The 17,472-nt window shown below is 42.7% G+C and overlaps 1 protein-coding gene across 2 annotated transcripts in view; it reads right to left on the bottom strand.

Annotated features, from left to right (window-relative positions):
- Positions 1–17,472, bottom strand: part of RPS6KC1 (ribosomal protein S6 kinase C1) — a 178,428-nt gene that overhangs the window by 115,213 nt on the left and 45,743 nt on the right. For both annotated transcript variants that reach the window (XM_062210336.1, XM_062210335.1), the window contains exon 6: positions 926–1,288. In XM_062210336.1, the coding sequence (XP_062066320.1) occupies positions 926–1,288 (363 nt within the window). The remainder of the gene's footprint in view (positions 1–925; positions 1,289–17,472) is intronic.

Raw genomic sequence — 17,472 nt, 5'->3', positions numbered from 1 at the left:
CCCATTTGAGTAGGCAAGACCCAGCTAGTTGAGCCACCACTTGCTGCCCTCCAGGGTGCACATTAGCAAGAACAGGGAAACGCAGGTACTCCAGTGTGAAATGCAGACATCCTATATGGCAGCTTAACCACTGCACCAAACACTGGTCCCTTCACCCTGCTTCTTAAGGGAAAAGGCAAGGGACTAGAACAAAAGCTGATACTTAAAAAAAAAAAAAACAAACAAACAAACAAACAAAAAAAACTTAAATTCTACCTATAGACATTCAATTACATTCAACTCCACATATCCCATGTCATACCCATTACTTAGTTGCACCATTATGGTGCAACTAAGAGGGAGAGTAGCAGGCAAATCTAAGACTTTTAGATTCTTAGTTCAAAAGTCCATTTCATTTTGTCTCTTTGGGCCATTAAGAGTGAATGCACTAAGGGTAGGAGCATGAGTGTGGGCGTGGGTAGAAGGCAGGATAGGGTGGGAAGTGCCACTCTACTCCTAAATCAGTATATGTGGAAAGTGAAACTTCTTTACATTAAAAAATATTTTTTAATTAACTAATTTTAAAAAAAGAGTGAATGTGCTGGAGAATCTGTGAATACGTCTGAGGCAGGTGTCAGGTGGTCAACACTTTGATCAAGCAAAAGAAAATATTCACACAAGAGACCGGCGACTTGCTGATTTTTAAAGGAATCTTGTTTTTGTAGCTTAATTGATCCAAGTATAACATTAAATACCTCTGGGAATGTCTGATATCTCATGTAACCAAAGTATACAGGCAAATATCAAATTAAGCTTCATCAATTTCCATTTTCAGTCTTACTTCTATATGGGATTATGCAGAAGATACAGTTGTATGTATATATTTTCTTCCCCAGGGATCAACATAAGAATGTGCCAACACAGATTAATACAGACAAAACTGTACCTTGAACGCCTTCTAGGAGCAAGTCAACTCCTCTCCGATAAAAATCAGAAGCAGCTTCATAGTCGTCTTCTTCTTCCTTTTTCAAAGCCAGCTTTATTAATTCTCCTGCTTTTTCCAAATAATCTCTCTTGCCAAGCCTGGGTTTTAAACTGCCAGGAAAGCGGCTACGACTTTCCCTTTCTTCTTCTGTTTTATTCTGTTCGCTGTCAGAGGCAACAGCCCCTAGTGCTGAAGAATCCGTAGAAAGATTGAGACCAGAAGTTCTGATGGGAGAATTTTGATTGGAAGCCATTCCATCATCTAACTCGGCAAGAGAATCCACATCAACAGTAAGAGATACCAGATCACTGTCACTGGAGAAGCCTAAAAATATGACCACAACAGCAAACAGATATTAAATTGAGAACCAGCCAAAAGAATGCAAATCATGCTAACTGTTCATTTTTTCATACTATCCAAGTCAATTTGGAAGGCTGTAATTTGCTGATGGAAGTCAGTGTCCAGCAATTTGTTTCAGCTTAGTTCACTCACTTTTGCACTGTTTCTTTATAGCTCTAGAAGACAATCTCCTTGCCTTAATCATCTAACTGAAACTGAAGGCAAGTCTTTATCCTCCCTCACTGCCAGGAAGAGCCTTTACCACAAGATCTTGTAAACAGTTTGCAGAAAACTATTGTGTATACACACAACTGCTTAAAACACACACACACACACACACACAAAGCATTATGATAAAGGAAAAAGAGTTAAGTTTTGGATTAAGATCAAAAACAGCATGAATTCCAGACCTTAAAACCTACTATGTGGGCCAGCACTGTGGCTCACTTGGCTAATCCTCCACCTATGGCGCCGGCACCCTGGGTTCTAGTCCCGGTTGCTCCTCTTCCAGTCCAGCTCTCTGCTGTGGCCCGGGAAGGCAGTGGAGGATGGCCCAAGTGCTTGCGACCCTGCACCCACATGGGAGACCAGGAAGAAGCACCCGGCTCCTGGCTTCGGATCAGCACAGCACCGGCCGTAGTGGCCATTAGGGGAGTGAACCAACGAAAGGAAGACCTTTCTGTCTCTCTCTCTCTCACTATCTATAACTCTACCTGTCCAAAAAAAAAAAACCTACTACGTGATCAACAGCAAATCACTTGGTAAAATTACTTATTATGCAAAGCTTTAAAAACTATTTTTAATTTGTTCAAGAGCTACACAGAGATGGAGAGATAGACAGCTCTCATTTATTCTTTTATTCCCCCAAATGCCTGCAATTGCCACACTGGGCTGGGCCAAAGCTAGGAGCTGGGAACTCAATCCAGGTCTCCCTTATGGGTGGCATCAATACAGTTACTTGAACCAGCACTAATGCCTCCCAGGATCTGCATGGTAGGAAGCTGGAATCAGAAGCTGGAACCAGAAATCAAACCCAGGTACTCTGTGATGTGCATGTCCTAATGGTAGGTCAAATATCTACCCCATTATATAAGTCTTTATAAGGAATGGAGTCAATGATAAAAGATTCTCATGACACTCTAAGTACTGTAGCAATTATATAACTAGGGGCCGGCACTGTCGCATAGCAAGTGAGGCCTCCGCCTGCAGTGCTGGCATCCAATATAGGCACTGGTTCGAGTCCCAGCTGCTCCTCTTCCAATCCAGCTCTCTGCTATGGCCTGGGAAAGCAGCAGAAAATGGCCCAAGTCCTTGGGCCCCTGCACTCACGTGGGAGACCGGGAAGAAGCTCCTGGCTCCTGGCTTCAGATCGGCGCAGCTCTGGCCACTGTGGCTACTTGGGGAGTGAACCAGCGGATGGAAGACTTCTCTCTCTCTCTCTGCCTCTCCTTCTCTCTCTGTGTAATTCTTTCAAATAAATAAATAAATCTTTAAAAAAAACTATACATCTATAGAATGATGAAACAACACATCCTCAAAGGAGTGCTTTTAGGTATTAACATCTGGAAACTGTATGCCATTTTTTTTAAAAAAGATTGATTTTAAAAAAAAATATTTACTTATTTGAAAAGTGGAGGGAGTTAGAGAGCCAGAGGCAGAGAGAGGAAGAGAAAGGTCTTCCATCGTTGGTTCACTCCCCAAATAGCCACAATGACTAGAGGTGGGCCAATCAAAGGCAAGAGCCTGAAACTTCTTCCAAGTCTCTCATGTGAGTACAAGGGCCCAAAGACTTGGGCCATCTTCTACTGCTTTCCCAAGCCATAGCAGAGAGCTGAATTGAAAGTCAAGCAACCAGGACTTGAACCAGTGCCCATCTGGGATACTAATAATGAAGGTGATGGCTTTATCTGCTACACCACAGTACTAGCCCCTAAAGATTGAATTTTTAAGAAATTTTTGTTTTAGGCTCTTCCACTAGCTTTCAGAGAGAACTTTGGCCTACCTTTACATCTTAGTTCTGTTTTTTTTTTTTTTTAAGATTTATTTTATTTATTTGAAAGTCAGAGTTACACAGAGAGAGATAGAGAGGCACAGAGAGAAAGAGAGGTCTTTCATCCACTGGTTCACTCCCCAGCTGGCCGCAATGGCGGGAGCTGCGCCTATCTGAAGCCAGGAGCCTGGAGCTTCTTCTGGGTCTCCCACACGGGTGCAGGGGCCCAAGCACTTGAGCCATCTTCTACTGCTTTCCCAGGCCATAGCAGAGAGCTGGATCGGAAGTAGAGCAGCCAGGACTTGAACTGGTGCCCATATGAGATGCCAGCACTGCAGGCAGCAGGTTTACCCGCTATGTCACAGTGCCGGCCCCTCATCTTAGTTTTCACACAGAAAAATCAGTAATAGGCATTCTGGAACTATGTAGCAGGAAAAATGACTTCTCCCACTTCATACAACTGATTCCATGGTACCTGGGCCTGACCCACCATACCAGATATCAACGTTGCTTCTCTTAGGACCTCGCTTTACAATCTCAAAAAGATTAAAGGCTCAAAAAAGCTTCTGCTTACATAGACTCTATCTGTAAATATTTACCAATACTACATTGATACCTTTTTTCTAAGTATCAATACTAGGACATTTTTTAAATGAAGCATTACAGCCACTGAGGGGCCAGCACTGTGGGGTAGCAGGTAAAGCTGCTGCCTGCAGTACTGGCATACCATATGGGTGTCAGTGTGAATCCCAGCTGCTCCACTTCTGATCCAGCTCTCTGCTAGGGCCTGGGAAAGCAGTAGAGGATGGCCCAAGTCCTTGGGCCCCTGCACCCACATGGGAGACCCGGAAGAAGCTCCTGGCTTCAGATCAGCTGAGCTCTAGCCATTGCGGCTATTTGGTTATGAACCAGCGGATGGAAGACCCCCACCCCCACCCCTCTCTCTGCCTCTCTGTCCACCTTTCAAATAAATAATCTTTAAAAAAAAATAAAAAATTTAAGAAATAAAGCCATTAACATCATTTTAACAAAAAATAACTAAAGTTCCAAAAGTACAAAAATATTGACTGAGAAAAGCGGCACTGCTTCACATTTTTACAAATCCTGTTAATACCTGGCTTGACAGAAGATGTCTACCCTCTTAGATCTGATTCTGCACACAGTCTGTTCACATTACATTGTTTTGGTTGAAAAGACATGAAGAACATATGACATGATATGTAACTAAAAAAGGAACAAATATTCCAGTAGTTTTTTTTTTTGTTTTTTTTTTTTTTTCGGATAATTGTGGGTGCTGTTTTTTGATACTACACCAAAACCTTCTAAGAGGTGGTTTCTTAAAGTTTGGCTACAATACGGAATAAGAAATCCTATCAAAGTAAATCCCACTTCTGCTACCTTCAATCTATTGGTCTGCTTGCACACTGAAGGCATTCTTGATCCACGCGTGAGTTTGTAGCATCACACATTGGTCATTCTGACATGAGTTTGTAGCATCACACATTGGTCATTGTGAAAATACTGGTTGTCTGAGTTGTGCAGGTCTTCCAAATACTGACACAACATTTCATTACTAAAATATCTCCCAAAAATCATGTGTGTTAGTATCACCGCCAATTTCATCAGAAAATTACTTAAGTGCTGGGAAACTGTCACACTCAAAGTGGCAGACAGAAGTTATCTAAAATTCCCAATCTGGAACTGAAAGCTTTACTTCATTATTGGCAACAAATATTATCAGTTGTTTTCCTTGAAGTGTCAGCTCACTTTATTTATTTTCAAGAAGAAAAGAATCTGCATAAATCATAAACAAAATCTGCCAAACACCCAAGCCTGAAAAACAACAATTTTATTATTTCAAGAAAATTATTATTTCAAGAAAAACAGCCTCTTATGGAAAAAGCAGCTAATTCAGCTTGTGATTCAGTTAACTGCACAAATGCTTGGCCTGAAGAAAACCAAGGTAATTCAGTATGCAAGAGTACTTTATGTACATTTATGTACTTTAGGTACATTCCCATATTATTATGCAGAATATTAAGACATATACCAAAAGCTGAGACTTAATCAAATCAAGAGTTTTTACTGCCTTACCAAGGACATTCTTACAAGAAATTAGAATTGATTTCCTACAAGTACGTGCACTGAGTTAGTGTGGTGTCACTGTCATCATTCACACCCGGGCCCAGCACCACCATTGTTTCAGTCATCAGTGCACATGTCAAAAGGGTGAAAAGGCAAAGAATGTCCCAAAGTGTCATTATCAAAAGTTTTTGCCTTGTGGATCCCCTGCAAAGATCCCAGGAACACGCATGGGACTGAAGATCACATTTTGAGAGACAGTGATCACTAAGCACTGTCAAACAGATTGACAACAGGGTCATGTGAAAAACAGTCTGGGATCAGCTATGAGATCCACACCACAATTGAACATTAATGGCCATCTCCCAGAAAAGAAAATACATTAAAGAGAAAGCTATTTCCTTGGTATTACACACTAAATCAAAATTGGAGGTAAATTAAGCTATATAATTCTACATCAGTGATAGGCAGTTTTTTCTCTAAAGGGCCAGAGTAAATATTCTAGGCTTTGCAAGCCCTGCTACTCAACTTTGCTGCTGTAAAACAAAGGCAGCCATAGACAACCTATAAATGAATAACCATGGCTGTGTTCCAATAAAACTTTATTTATAGACACTGAAACTTGAATTCCATATAATTTTCATGTAACAAAATAATATTCTTTTGATTTTGGTCAACCAACCATTTGAAAAGGTAAAAACTATTCTTTGCTTATAGGCCATTCAAAAACAGGTGGCGGGCCACATTCAGCCCATGGGCCATAGTTTGCCAACCTCTATTATAGACTCAAATTGCTTACTTCATATCAAATAAAGTAAGTTAAGGTAAAAACATGTTACTGGCAGCTAAGCTCAATTTCAAATCTGCTTTAGACACTACTTTGGCACCCTGTCAATATACCCCTGTGTTCAATTTTTTTTTTTAAATCCTTAGAATAATCATAAAGAACCTATTCTGTTCTCAAAAAGCAACAGATTTCATTAAATCCACAATCTCAAATGAGTAGAAATCTTTTCAGTTAGGCAATTCAGTCATCCTGACAGAACTCCATCATCAGACTCCTTTATAGTCATCTACAAAGTTATTCAGCCACTATTCTGAGAAATATAACTTTATTACAAGATATCTTTTTTTTTTTTTTTTTTTTTTTGGGGGACAGGCAGAGTGGATAGTGAGAGAGAGACAGAGATAGAGAGAAAGGTCTTCCTTTTTGCCGTTGGTTCACCCTCCAATGGCCGCTGCGGCCGGCGCATCACGCTGATCCGAAGTCAGGAGCCAGGTGCTTCTCCTGGTCTCCCATGCGGGTGCAGAGCCCAAGGACTTGGGCCATCCTCCACTGCACTCCCGGGCCATAGCAGAGAGCTGGCCTGGAAGAGGGGCAACTGGGATAGAATTCGGCGCCCCAACCAGGACTAGAACCCGGTGTGCCGGCGCCGCAAGGCAGAGGATTAGCCTGTTAAGCCACGGCGCCAGCCTACAAGATATCTTTTAAACAATTTTAAAATATTCTATGTATTTCAATACAAATCTATTTCCGTAAATGGTACTCTTATGCTCATATGATCTAGTCCATTGCAACTGATGAACAAATAGTTGGAAAAACAGTTCTGATTTATACAGCTAATCACAAAAGAAAGGAAATGCTGTGTTACAGAACTTTTGCTTGTTATCCAGTGTCTTGTCAACTGTCACCTTCACACCATCTACCACACTGTCCTGTGTCATACTTTGCCTGATTTTCCTTTCTAGCAAGAACAATAACAACAAAGGGCAAGAGGTGAAAGTTATGTCTACTCAGTTTTTTGGTTTTCAACCACAAAAACATAGTAACATTCTCATACTTCCTTTTACCCTTCCAAGCTTATTTTATTAGCAAAGAAAATCATAATTAAAATTAGATCAGAAAAGGCCACCAAATACTTTATGGAGAAAATCATATAGTAACATAACAAGTAAAAAGGCAAATATTTTTTACAAAATGTTTTTAAATTCTACCCAATTTCTTTTTTTTTTTTTTTTTTTTGACAAGCAGAGTTAGACAGTGAGAGAAAGGTCTTCCTTCCGTTGGTTCACCCCCTAAATGGTCACTACGGCTGGCGCTCTGTGCTGATCCGAAGCCAGGAGCCAGGTGCTTCCTCCTGGTCTCCCATGTGGGTGCAGGGCCCAAGCACTTGGGCCATCCTCCACTGCTTTCCTGGGCCACAGCAGAAAGCTGGACTGGAAGAGGAGCAACGGGACAGAATCCAGTGCCCCAACCGGGACTAGAACCCGGGGTGCCAGCACCGCAGGTGATGGATTAGCCTAGTGAGCCACGGCGCTGGCCAAATTCTACCCAATTTCTAAATGAAGACTCTTTAAAAGCAAGGAAACAGCAACAACAAACACATGCACACACACACAAGCAGGTTAGGAAGAGGAGTGTTTTAGCCAAACCAGAAGAAACAAAGGGAAACAAAAAGACTTCCGGTTCTACCTTTTAGGAAGCCAGTTAGGTAAAGCATATCAAAGTCCAAAAATGGCTCACATCTCCAACCCAGAAATTCAGCAATTCATACCAAACACTATCACACATATGGAAAGATCTATGGGTAAGAATATCCATCACAAAAACTGGGGAAGTTCTGGAAGTAACATAAGTTCCTAAGAACAGAAGATTATGTGACTTCCTGTGACACAATATTACAGGACAGTGTTTACTGCTAATGTACTCATGATATAATATGCAAAAACAAATGATAAAACAGTATGTACACTACAGCTCTAATTTAAAGACACAAGCATGCTGGAGAAAAGGCTAGAAAGATACACTAAATATTAGTAAGACGATTGCAGGGAATCAATAATCTCCCTATTGGTGACATTTAGGCAGTTCTACATGACAGATTTTAATAATACTCTTGTATGTGGTGAGCCCTTAAGCTTGGTACCTGAAAAATATCAAAGAGATGCTTACAGGGGATAAAATTAAGACTCTGAGAATAAAAGAAGTTATATAGGCATTGCTTAGAAAATATAAACCTATAGGGATCATCTGGCAGTCATTCCTAACCCTGAAGAGAAGTTACAAATAAATGATTATAAAGAAAAATGTGTTCAAAGCAGACTAACCCCTGACACCTGCTCCTTGCCTGACTTGTTTAACTCTCTTAAACCTAAACAGCCCTTTGCCATGCCTGGAAAGCCTGACCCTGTCGAATCCCCACAATCGTATGCTGCTGCTAAGCATCTACAGGACACGCTGATGTCTTTCTTTTCCGAATATAAGTAATTACTAAATGTTCTTCTTTTCAACCTGCTTCTCCAGCCTGCTCAAGGAAAGACAATGTTTTCAAATTCACCATGGCAATGAATCTCACTCATATATATGAAGACACTCAGGGCCTTGTTTATCCATCTCATATCCTTAACATGTCTGCTCAGCAGAGTGCTTGCTCAATTCCTAGAAACTACGGTCTCGCAATTCTACAAAACTACCTATCAATATCACCTGAAGTAGAGACCAGCTCCCTAAAGCTCAGGAAGAATATTAACCAGGAAGACTTAGGGAGCAACAAGCAAGGGGCAGGTTCTCAGTTTAGGGAGGTAGGAAGAACACTACGGCTGAGGCAGGGCAACCACTGACATATGATACAACATAGAGACTGTTCCTGAAAAGTTAAACCAACCCGAAGTCAATCCATACTTAAAGGGGCCCTCTAGGCCATCACAAGAGTAAAAGGTGTATCCTTCTCCAGCACCATCCAGTCAAAACCCTAAGCCTTTTTTGGAAGTGATACAAGGGGAAAAAGTCAAAGGTTCTATCAAAGCGTTCTGCCTCCAGGTTCATATCACAGAGATTCAAGTCTCAGGGCTATTAGAGGGCCCCAGGTGACTTGTTAAAAAGCAGCTACAGACATGAGGGATTTAGTTAGCATCCCAGTTCACCTACCTACCCTCACCTCTGTGCTTTGAAGTGCTCAGAGTAGGGCAGTACAGTGAAATCTGCCTCGGACACCATCTCTGAAAGACAAGCCCCAGGGGAAAAGGCTGAGTTGCCAGAGAATAAATCTTTATACTATATGCCATCAGAAATCTGTATTTGAAGACCATCTGTAAAAAGAGATCGGTCTCCTTTAGAACAACAGGTGGTCTCTCATGGGTGACTATATATAAAATACATGGCCTCATTATTATTAGCTGATGGCTTTCACTGAGCTCTGAGGTTCAAATATTGCCATAGTCAACAAAACAGAATTTCTCCTTTCCCTAGTAGCAATGACTCATGCTTCAAGCACAAAGCAAGACACCTAGCCAGCTGAACAAAGGTTACCCTAAAGTGGAAGACACCCATATCAGTCTCCATTAAGACATAAGCCCTTAGAAATTGGATTTTAAATTAATATCTACATCTAAAGCGTATTGCCAGTTAGGATGCCTGTACTTGATTCCCTACCTATCATTTGTCAATAGTGGTTGTTACTAAAAAGAACCATTCCTTTGATGTTCCACATCTTTGTAACATCCTTGACATATGTCCAAGATCCTTGGGACGTGTCTACGCTTCATCCTTGAAATTTTACGAAAGGAACACCAGAATATCCACTGTACACATTTGGTGAAATACAAAATAAACTCAGAAAACATACTAACCATAACCATAATCTCTCTAGGCTTCCCTTTTCCCCCAGTGCACTTCAGTCTGCTGCTTTCCACACCCTTCTCTGGGCTCCAATACAGCAAGCCTGTAACCAGTGTGCAAATAGTCCATGCTCAGCTTCTACACCAAATACGCCTTCTCTTGCCTCCCAACCATAAAGTTAAATTTTTTTTTTAAGATTTATTTTATTTATTTGAAAGACAGAGTAACAGAAAGAGGTAGAGACAGAGAATGAGGTCTTCCATCTGCTGGTTCATTCCCCAGATGGCAGCAACAGCCGGAGCTGCACCTATCCGAAGCCAGGAGCCAGGAGCTTCTTAAGGGTCTCCCATGTGGGTGTAGGGGCCCAAGGATTTAGGCCATCTTCTACTGCTTTTCCAGGTCATAGCAGAGAGCTGGATCGGAAGAGGAACAGCCGGGACTAGAACTGGCACCCATATGGGATGCCTGCGCTTCAGGCCAGGGCATTAACCCATTGCGCCACAGCGCCAGCCCCTGAAGTTAAATTTTCATTTCATGGGGCCAGTGCCATGGCTCACTTGGTTAATCCTCTGCCTGCAGTGCCGGCATCCCATATGGACGCCGGTTCTAGTCCTGGCTGCTCCTCTTCCAGTCTAGCTCTCTGCTGTGACCCAGGCAGTGGAGGATGGCCCAAGTTCTTGGGCCCCTGTACCCACACGGGAGACCAGGAGGAAGCACCTGGCTCCTCACTTCGGACTGGCGCAGTTCCAGCTGTAGCAGCCATTTGAGGGGTGAACCAACGGAAGGAAGACCTTTCTCTCTGTTTTTCTCTCTCACTGTCTATAACTCTACCTGTAAAATAAATTAAAAAATAAAATTTTCATTCCAAACTAGTCTCTGAGTGCTATTAAACACCTATAATGCCCATTACCTAGAAGGCACATGGCTTCATTTCTCTGAAATTACATTTTTTTACTTGCAACATATGGAATTAATATCATTTCTATTGTTCCTTCTACTCTAAAATCCTAATTTCATGACATATTATGAATTATTTTGTGATTTGTCCCAACTGCCCCTAAACTCGTAAAGTCTACTATTATCTTCAGTTGCTCTAGCATTTTCAGGAGTCAATATTTATAATTTGTATCATTTGTTTGATGTGTGCTTTCATACAAAACACATTCTCATTTGTGTTTATCTTAAGAAAAATGACCTGTTATATTTCTGTTTATTTTAAGCACCTTCCATCACAGTAAATTCAATAGAAGTAAATAAAATTTAGTTGAGTAAATAAACACTTAAGAGAAAAAAGTAATTTCTTAAAGCTGAGTAAGCACCAGAATAACATTAATACTAGAAGGCCAAGAAGCCCAACACAAGATTTACAGTTATCATGGTGCCACCTAGTGGACATTTGCATTATATTCTGTTTAAATTACTTTCAACTTTATATTTTGTCAGGTTACACTACGCCATGTAATCCAGTTTATCTAAAAAACAGATTTGTTTACTACGTAGCCAGTATGCTAACTCAAAAATATCAACTTTAAATCCAACAAATGGAAATAAGACAAATGTGGGGCCAGTGTTGTGGTCTAATGGGTAAAGCCCCCACCCACGATGCCAGTTCATGTCCAGACTGCTCCTCCAATCCATCTCTCTTTTAATGGGCCTGGGAAAGCAGTGGAAGACGGTCCAAGTGCTTAGGCCCCTGCACCCACGTGGGAAACCCAGAAGCAGCTCCTGGTTCCTGGCTTCAGTCTAGCCCAGCTCTGGCCACTGCAGCCATCTGGGGAGTGAACCAGTAAATGGAAGAGCTCTCTGTCTCTGTCTCTGTCTCTGTCTCTCCCTCTCTCTCTGTAATTCTGCCTTTCAAATAAATAAATCTTTTTTTGAAAAGAATGCTATTCCTTTAAAAAAAAACAATAAAAAGAGGAAATAAATGGCATTTTGATAAAGAAGATTCAGTTCAAACATAAATAACTGTATACTTTTCCAATTAGTCCATTTAAATAGTCAACACTATGCAATTTACAACAGTTTAACTACAATTCAGGCAAGAATTACTGTCTATGTACAGAAACTAACTATTACTTTCCCATCAAATAAACACACAAATCATGGGGGAAATGTCACTTTTAAGAAAGCTTATAAAGTCCAGCAAAATGTCCATCTCATTCACCCCATTTTATGACTAATGTAATACAGCTTAGTAAAGATCTTTTTCTTGTCTCTACAATTGTTCCAACAAGTATTTGGGGAGTTCTTATTCACAATTTATAGTCAAAACAAAGGTAGCTGCTGCTATTCTGGAGATATCTAAGAATATTCACTTCTAGGATCTGCTATGTATAAGCTCATTTCTCAATCTGTAGTTATGATCGCCTAGTCATATTCTCTTACTTGCTGAACGATCCTAGAAAACAGCCCTACCAAAACTGCAAAGGAAGTCAAGTAGTGTACCAGGAGATAGAAATGGCACACATTGGCAGATGAGATGTTATACCAACATCAAAGCAACCAGGAGCAACGGCCAGCAGAAGAAATTTAAAATGGAAATAAAATATTAACCAATTAAATCTTTTTCCTTTTTTGAGAAAACAGTTGAATTGCTTTGAAATTAAATGCTGTAAGCACCATTTCATCTAAAAAAATGTAAAACAGAGGTCGGCATTGTGGTGCAATAGGTTAAGCCACCGCCTGCGACACCTGCATCCTATTTGGGCACCAGTAAAGTCCCAGCTGCTCTACTTCCCACCCAGCTCCCTGCTAATGTGCCTGAGAAAGCAGCAGAGGATGGGTCAAGTGCTTGGGTGCCTGCCACCAACATGGGAGACCCAGATGAAGCTCCTAGCTCCTAGCTTCAGCCTGACTCACCCCTGGCCGTTGCGTCTACTTTGGGAGTGAACCAGCTGATGGAATATCTTTATTTCTCTGTAACTCTTTCAAATAAATATATAAATTTTTCCAAAAAGATAAATATTAACTTTGTACCCAAAAATCTATCAAATAATTTCATAATTTTCAGTTTTAAATGAAATATATTTACTGATTCATCACAAAATTATTGATTTTATGAAACTTTAAAGAGATTTCTCTATCCCTTTAATATGGAATAATTGCAGTTTCCAAAAAAAACAGAAATCCAGATCTTCATATTTTCCTCAGAAAGCTTTCATTTCCAAAAAAAGAAAGATCAACTGTATTTTTAAGATAATAACAAAACTAACGATCATCTGTTCTCTGACGAGCTTGCTGTGGTCTGGATACAGTGCGACCCCTGAAGTTTCTGTGCCGAAGTTTGGTCCTCAGTGTGGCAGAGTTGAGGTAGGAGAACCTTCAAGCAGAGGAGTCTAGAGGAAAGGAGTTAGGTCAATGGGCGACATCACCCTCAGAAGAGTTCTTCTGGGGCCCTGGGTAGCTCCCCTAAGAGTGTGTTGTTATTAAAAGAGTAAGATTGCTCCCTCCCTGGTCTCTGGCTTCCTAGCTTACCATGTAATCCCTCTGCACAGGGCAGTTTCCCGTTCTGCTTGTTTGTTGGGTCACAATGCTGCCAGAGGGGCTGCACCCAAGGCCAAACAGACAGAGCTATTGTCTCATCTTGGGCTTTCAAAGCCTCCAAAACTGTGAGCTAAATAAAACTTTTTTTTTTTTTCTTTCATAAAGCACCCCACCTCGGGTGTTTTCTTTACAGCAACAGAAAACAGACTAAGACTACATGCCATTCAAACTATAACTGAAGGAATCTGAAACGGCACACAATGTAATAGGATTTGTCCCTATGGCTCAGTCCACCAGCAAACTGTATTACAAGCATTGAGTATGGCAATTCACTTTCAAAACACCATCTAAAATACCACTCTCAGATGAGTTGCCGTGGAGTGGACTGTTGGGGTCTCAAGCCCGAGACTGTCCCCTGACCAGCAGGGGCCAATACAGACAATCACCGACAAGGTGAATGGGAGAGGTAAGGTCGACGGGTCAAGTACACACCACAAACACCTGTGAATTCAGTCGAAGCAGGAACCACTTTATTGAGGAAGTGTACAGGCTTATAAAGCTTACGAAGGACATGCACAGTAGGGGAGCCAATCAGCGAAAAGGTCACGCAGGCACAGGTGGACCACACACAAGGGCACCTTAAGCGACATATAGGGATCACGCACTGTCCACGTGTCCGGAAATAAATCGGACCTATCCTTGCAGGTGGTCCAATCTTGCAGGGTTTAACCACAGCAACCGCAGACACGCCCCCCCAATCATCCGCCAGGCGCCATGTTGTTAGGGACTATTTTAGGCAATGCCCAACATATCCCCCTTTTTGTTTTATATTAAAGAGAGGAAGAGGAACTCAGCAGAGAGTGTGCCTGTCTTAGGTTGTCCCCTCTCACTGGGATTAGCCCTTTAAGGAGCATGCCTGTCTTAGGTTGTCCCCCTCTGGGGATCTTAGACGTAGTCTTTGACTACTACTCCAGCTGTTAGGGGCTGTCCCAGGGGATCTTACCCGTGTCATTGGCTACCACCTCAGCAACTCAGGGTATGATGTATTATACCTCTACATCTTGGCAGTGGCCATGGGCAAATGTATAGAGTTCCCAATCTGGCGCTTAAAGAGCAGCATAACCTGGTTCTTGAAGAGTGGCATATTGTTGTTGGACCACCATTAACTGGACCGCAGTGATGCAATCTTAGACAAATTTACAAGGACAATGAAGACCAAGGGACCCACAATGGGGAGGAGATAAGGAAGCCATCCCCCAAGGCCCGACCACAGGCACATTTTTCAAGGTCTTCTTAGAGGGTCTTGATCTTGTCCTGGACAATGCCGGAGCGATTAGCATAAAAGCAGAACTCCTGATGTACCATGATGACCCAGCCACAATGAGGCAGAGAGCCCAATATGGTCTTTTCATCCCTGTAAGAGAAAAGAAAAATTACTCCTCAGGAGGGGGTCCTCCTGGGTGACTTTCTTGTCCAGAAGCCTTTTGAATAACAAAAACAGGGCTATTCCATGGACTCCTAGAGGGCCTAATATGAACCAGTTGTAATTGTTCTGATGTGATTTCTTTCAATACTGACAACTTGTTTCAAGGCAGCAGCCACTGTTCCCCCATATAGGTGGCACCAGGAGCCATTGAATTGCAGGGACCAATGGAACAGTGGCCTCTAAGATTGGGGGTGAGGTCTGACCTGGGGGGCTGGAACACCAGCCCTAGAAGCCTCGAAGAATGGGTCACCCCTGTAGTTGCTTAAGGGGCCTGGTGACTTAAATTGCTGTTGATGTTCTTCCTCCTCTAGGAGATCCTCATAGAATGCCTTATGATCTGTCCAGAAAGCATCCCGAAAGTTACTGGTATAGGAGGATTAGCGGCCTGGTTTCTTTCCGCCTGCGTATGACACTCGTCATTAAAAAGGCGCACCACTTTATGTATAGAGGACCAGGGAGTACAGCTTTAGCCCAATTTTTCCAGTCTTGGGTAGTACATTGTTGATGAGCGAGACCCTGGAGAATAGTCTCAGCCCATGGAGAATGTGGCCCATCTTCAGAAACAGCCTTTTTTAATTCTTTTAGCTCATGGGCTTCCCAAGGATACCACGGTGCAGGCCGGTTGCCTCCTGGGTTGACATTTACTGGAAAAGCCATGGAAGGTAAAATGGCGGCTGCAAGCCATCTTGGTTAGAAGGACCAGATGGCGGCGGGTGATCCAAAGGAGGGGAATGCCCATAAGGAGGTGGCCACATGGGCAGAACAAGGCCGGATGTCCCCTCTGTAAATGGAGGTGAGGTGGGCTGAGGCCATGCTGGGCCTTTAGGGGTTACCACCACACCTGAAGGCTCTACCTGAGTTTCAACTGCCTCTGGGGATTTACGAGCCTCCTGACGTTCCTCATTAAAGGCCACCCAGCCCATCTGTTTCCTATCAACCAGCTTTGGTGTGCAAGATTTTTTGTGTGGCTTTAAGCCTTGAGTCTTTAGTATGTATCTCAGTGCCTTAAGCGCTGGGTCCTCAAACTTAGCATGAAATTGCCCCATCCTTTCAGGGATACCTACCCCGAGAGCCTCGATTAGCCACGTCCGCCGGTACTTTTACTTAGGCCGGAGTCAGTCCTTCTTTAGGGCTCGTTTGAGCCCGTCGTGCCCCACATTGAGCGCCACTTGTCGGGGTCTCAAGTCCGAGGATGGTCCCTGACCAGCAGGGGCCAATACAGACAATCACCGACAAGGTGAATGGGAGAGGTAAGGTCGACGGGTCAAGTACACACCACAAGCACCTGTGAGTTCTGTCGAAGCAGGAACCACTTTATTGAGGAAGCGTACAGGCTTATAAAGCTTACGAAGGACATGCACAGTAGGGGAGCCAATCAGCGAAAAGGTCACGCAGGCACAGGTGGACCACGCACAGGGGCACCTTAAGCGACATATAGGGATCACGCACTGTCCATGTGTCCGGAAATAAATCGGACCTATCCCTGCAGGTGGTCTGATCTCGCGGGGTTTAACCGCAGCAACCGCAGACACGCCCCCAATCATCCGCCAGGCGCAATGTTGTAGGGACTATTTTAGGCAATGCCCAACAGTGGACTTCACATTTTGGCTCTAAGTCCAAACCACAAACAACTGCCACTCCCCAGCCTCCGTATCACTGCTACTTGTGGGCCAGGCTGGCTGCTGGCTACTGGCTCCCTGCCCTTCTACTCCTGGATGCCCTGACCCTAGGTCCTGCTTGAGCCTTGTAAATCTTTCAGTATGAAGTCAATTTCCCACATTCCCACAGTCCCAGACAATCTTAGGATAGTTAAAAGCCATTTTCCCTCTCAAATGACAATGCATCTGGAAGATGTCTGACACTTCCTTCTGTCTCTGTCAGACACAAAGGCTGGGAGGGAGAAAAACACATACCCATCCTATGAACAGCATTTCCAGCTCCATGTTTGTAATTCTGTGTGGACTGCAGTTTATTTTAGAGACGGTAATGTGGTTGAAAAACTAAACTGCAGTGACAAGATAAAGCGTCAATATTACTTACACAGGCGTTGCTTTGGTTTAGATGTTAAATGCTCCCCTAAAGGCCCCTGTGTTTAAGGCTTGTTCTCAAGTCTTATGCTAATGGTACTAAGAGGGTGAAAACTTAATCCAGCTATGGCATTGGGAGGTGAGGCCTTTGGGAGGTGCTTGGATTGGACTGGATGGTTGTAGAGCACTCCCAGGATTTTCAAAACTCCCCAGGTTTCAAAAAGAGATCACAAACACAGACAGCAAGTGAGCTCCCTGACCCCTGCCATCTGTCGCTCAGTGCTACTGTAGGATACCGCACAGCAGGGGCGCCATTAAGGGGTAGCCAGCCAATGGGCCTCACCCAGTCTTGAACTGTGAAGCCAAAATCAATTTCTCTCTTTTCTAAATTGGACTACCTTGGCCATTTCATTAGAGTGACAGAAAGCTAATTACTTCAGGAGTCCTAAGTCTTTTCTGTTTTTTGTTTTTTGTTTTTGTTTT

Source organism: Lepus europaeus, chromosome 14 (genome assembly GCF_033115175.1).
Source record: "Lepus europaeus isolate LE1 chromosome 14, mLepTim1.pri, whole genome shotgun sequence".
NCBI classification, from domain to species: Eukaryota; Metazoa; Chordata; class Mammalia; order Lagomorpha; family Leporidae; genus Lepus; species Lepus europaeus.
Note: the sequence above shows the minus strand (reverse complement) of the source record. Positions and strands in the feature narration are given on the sequence as shown.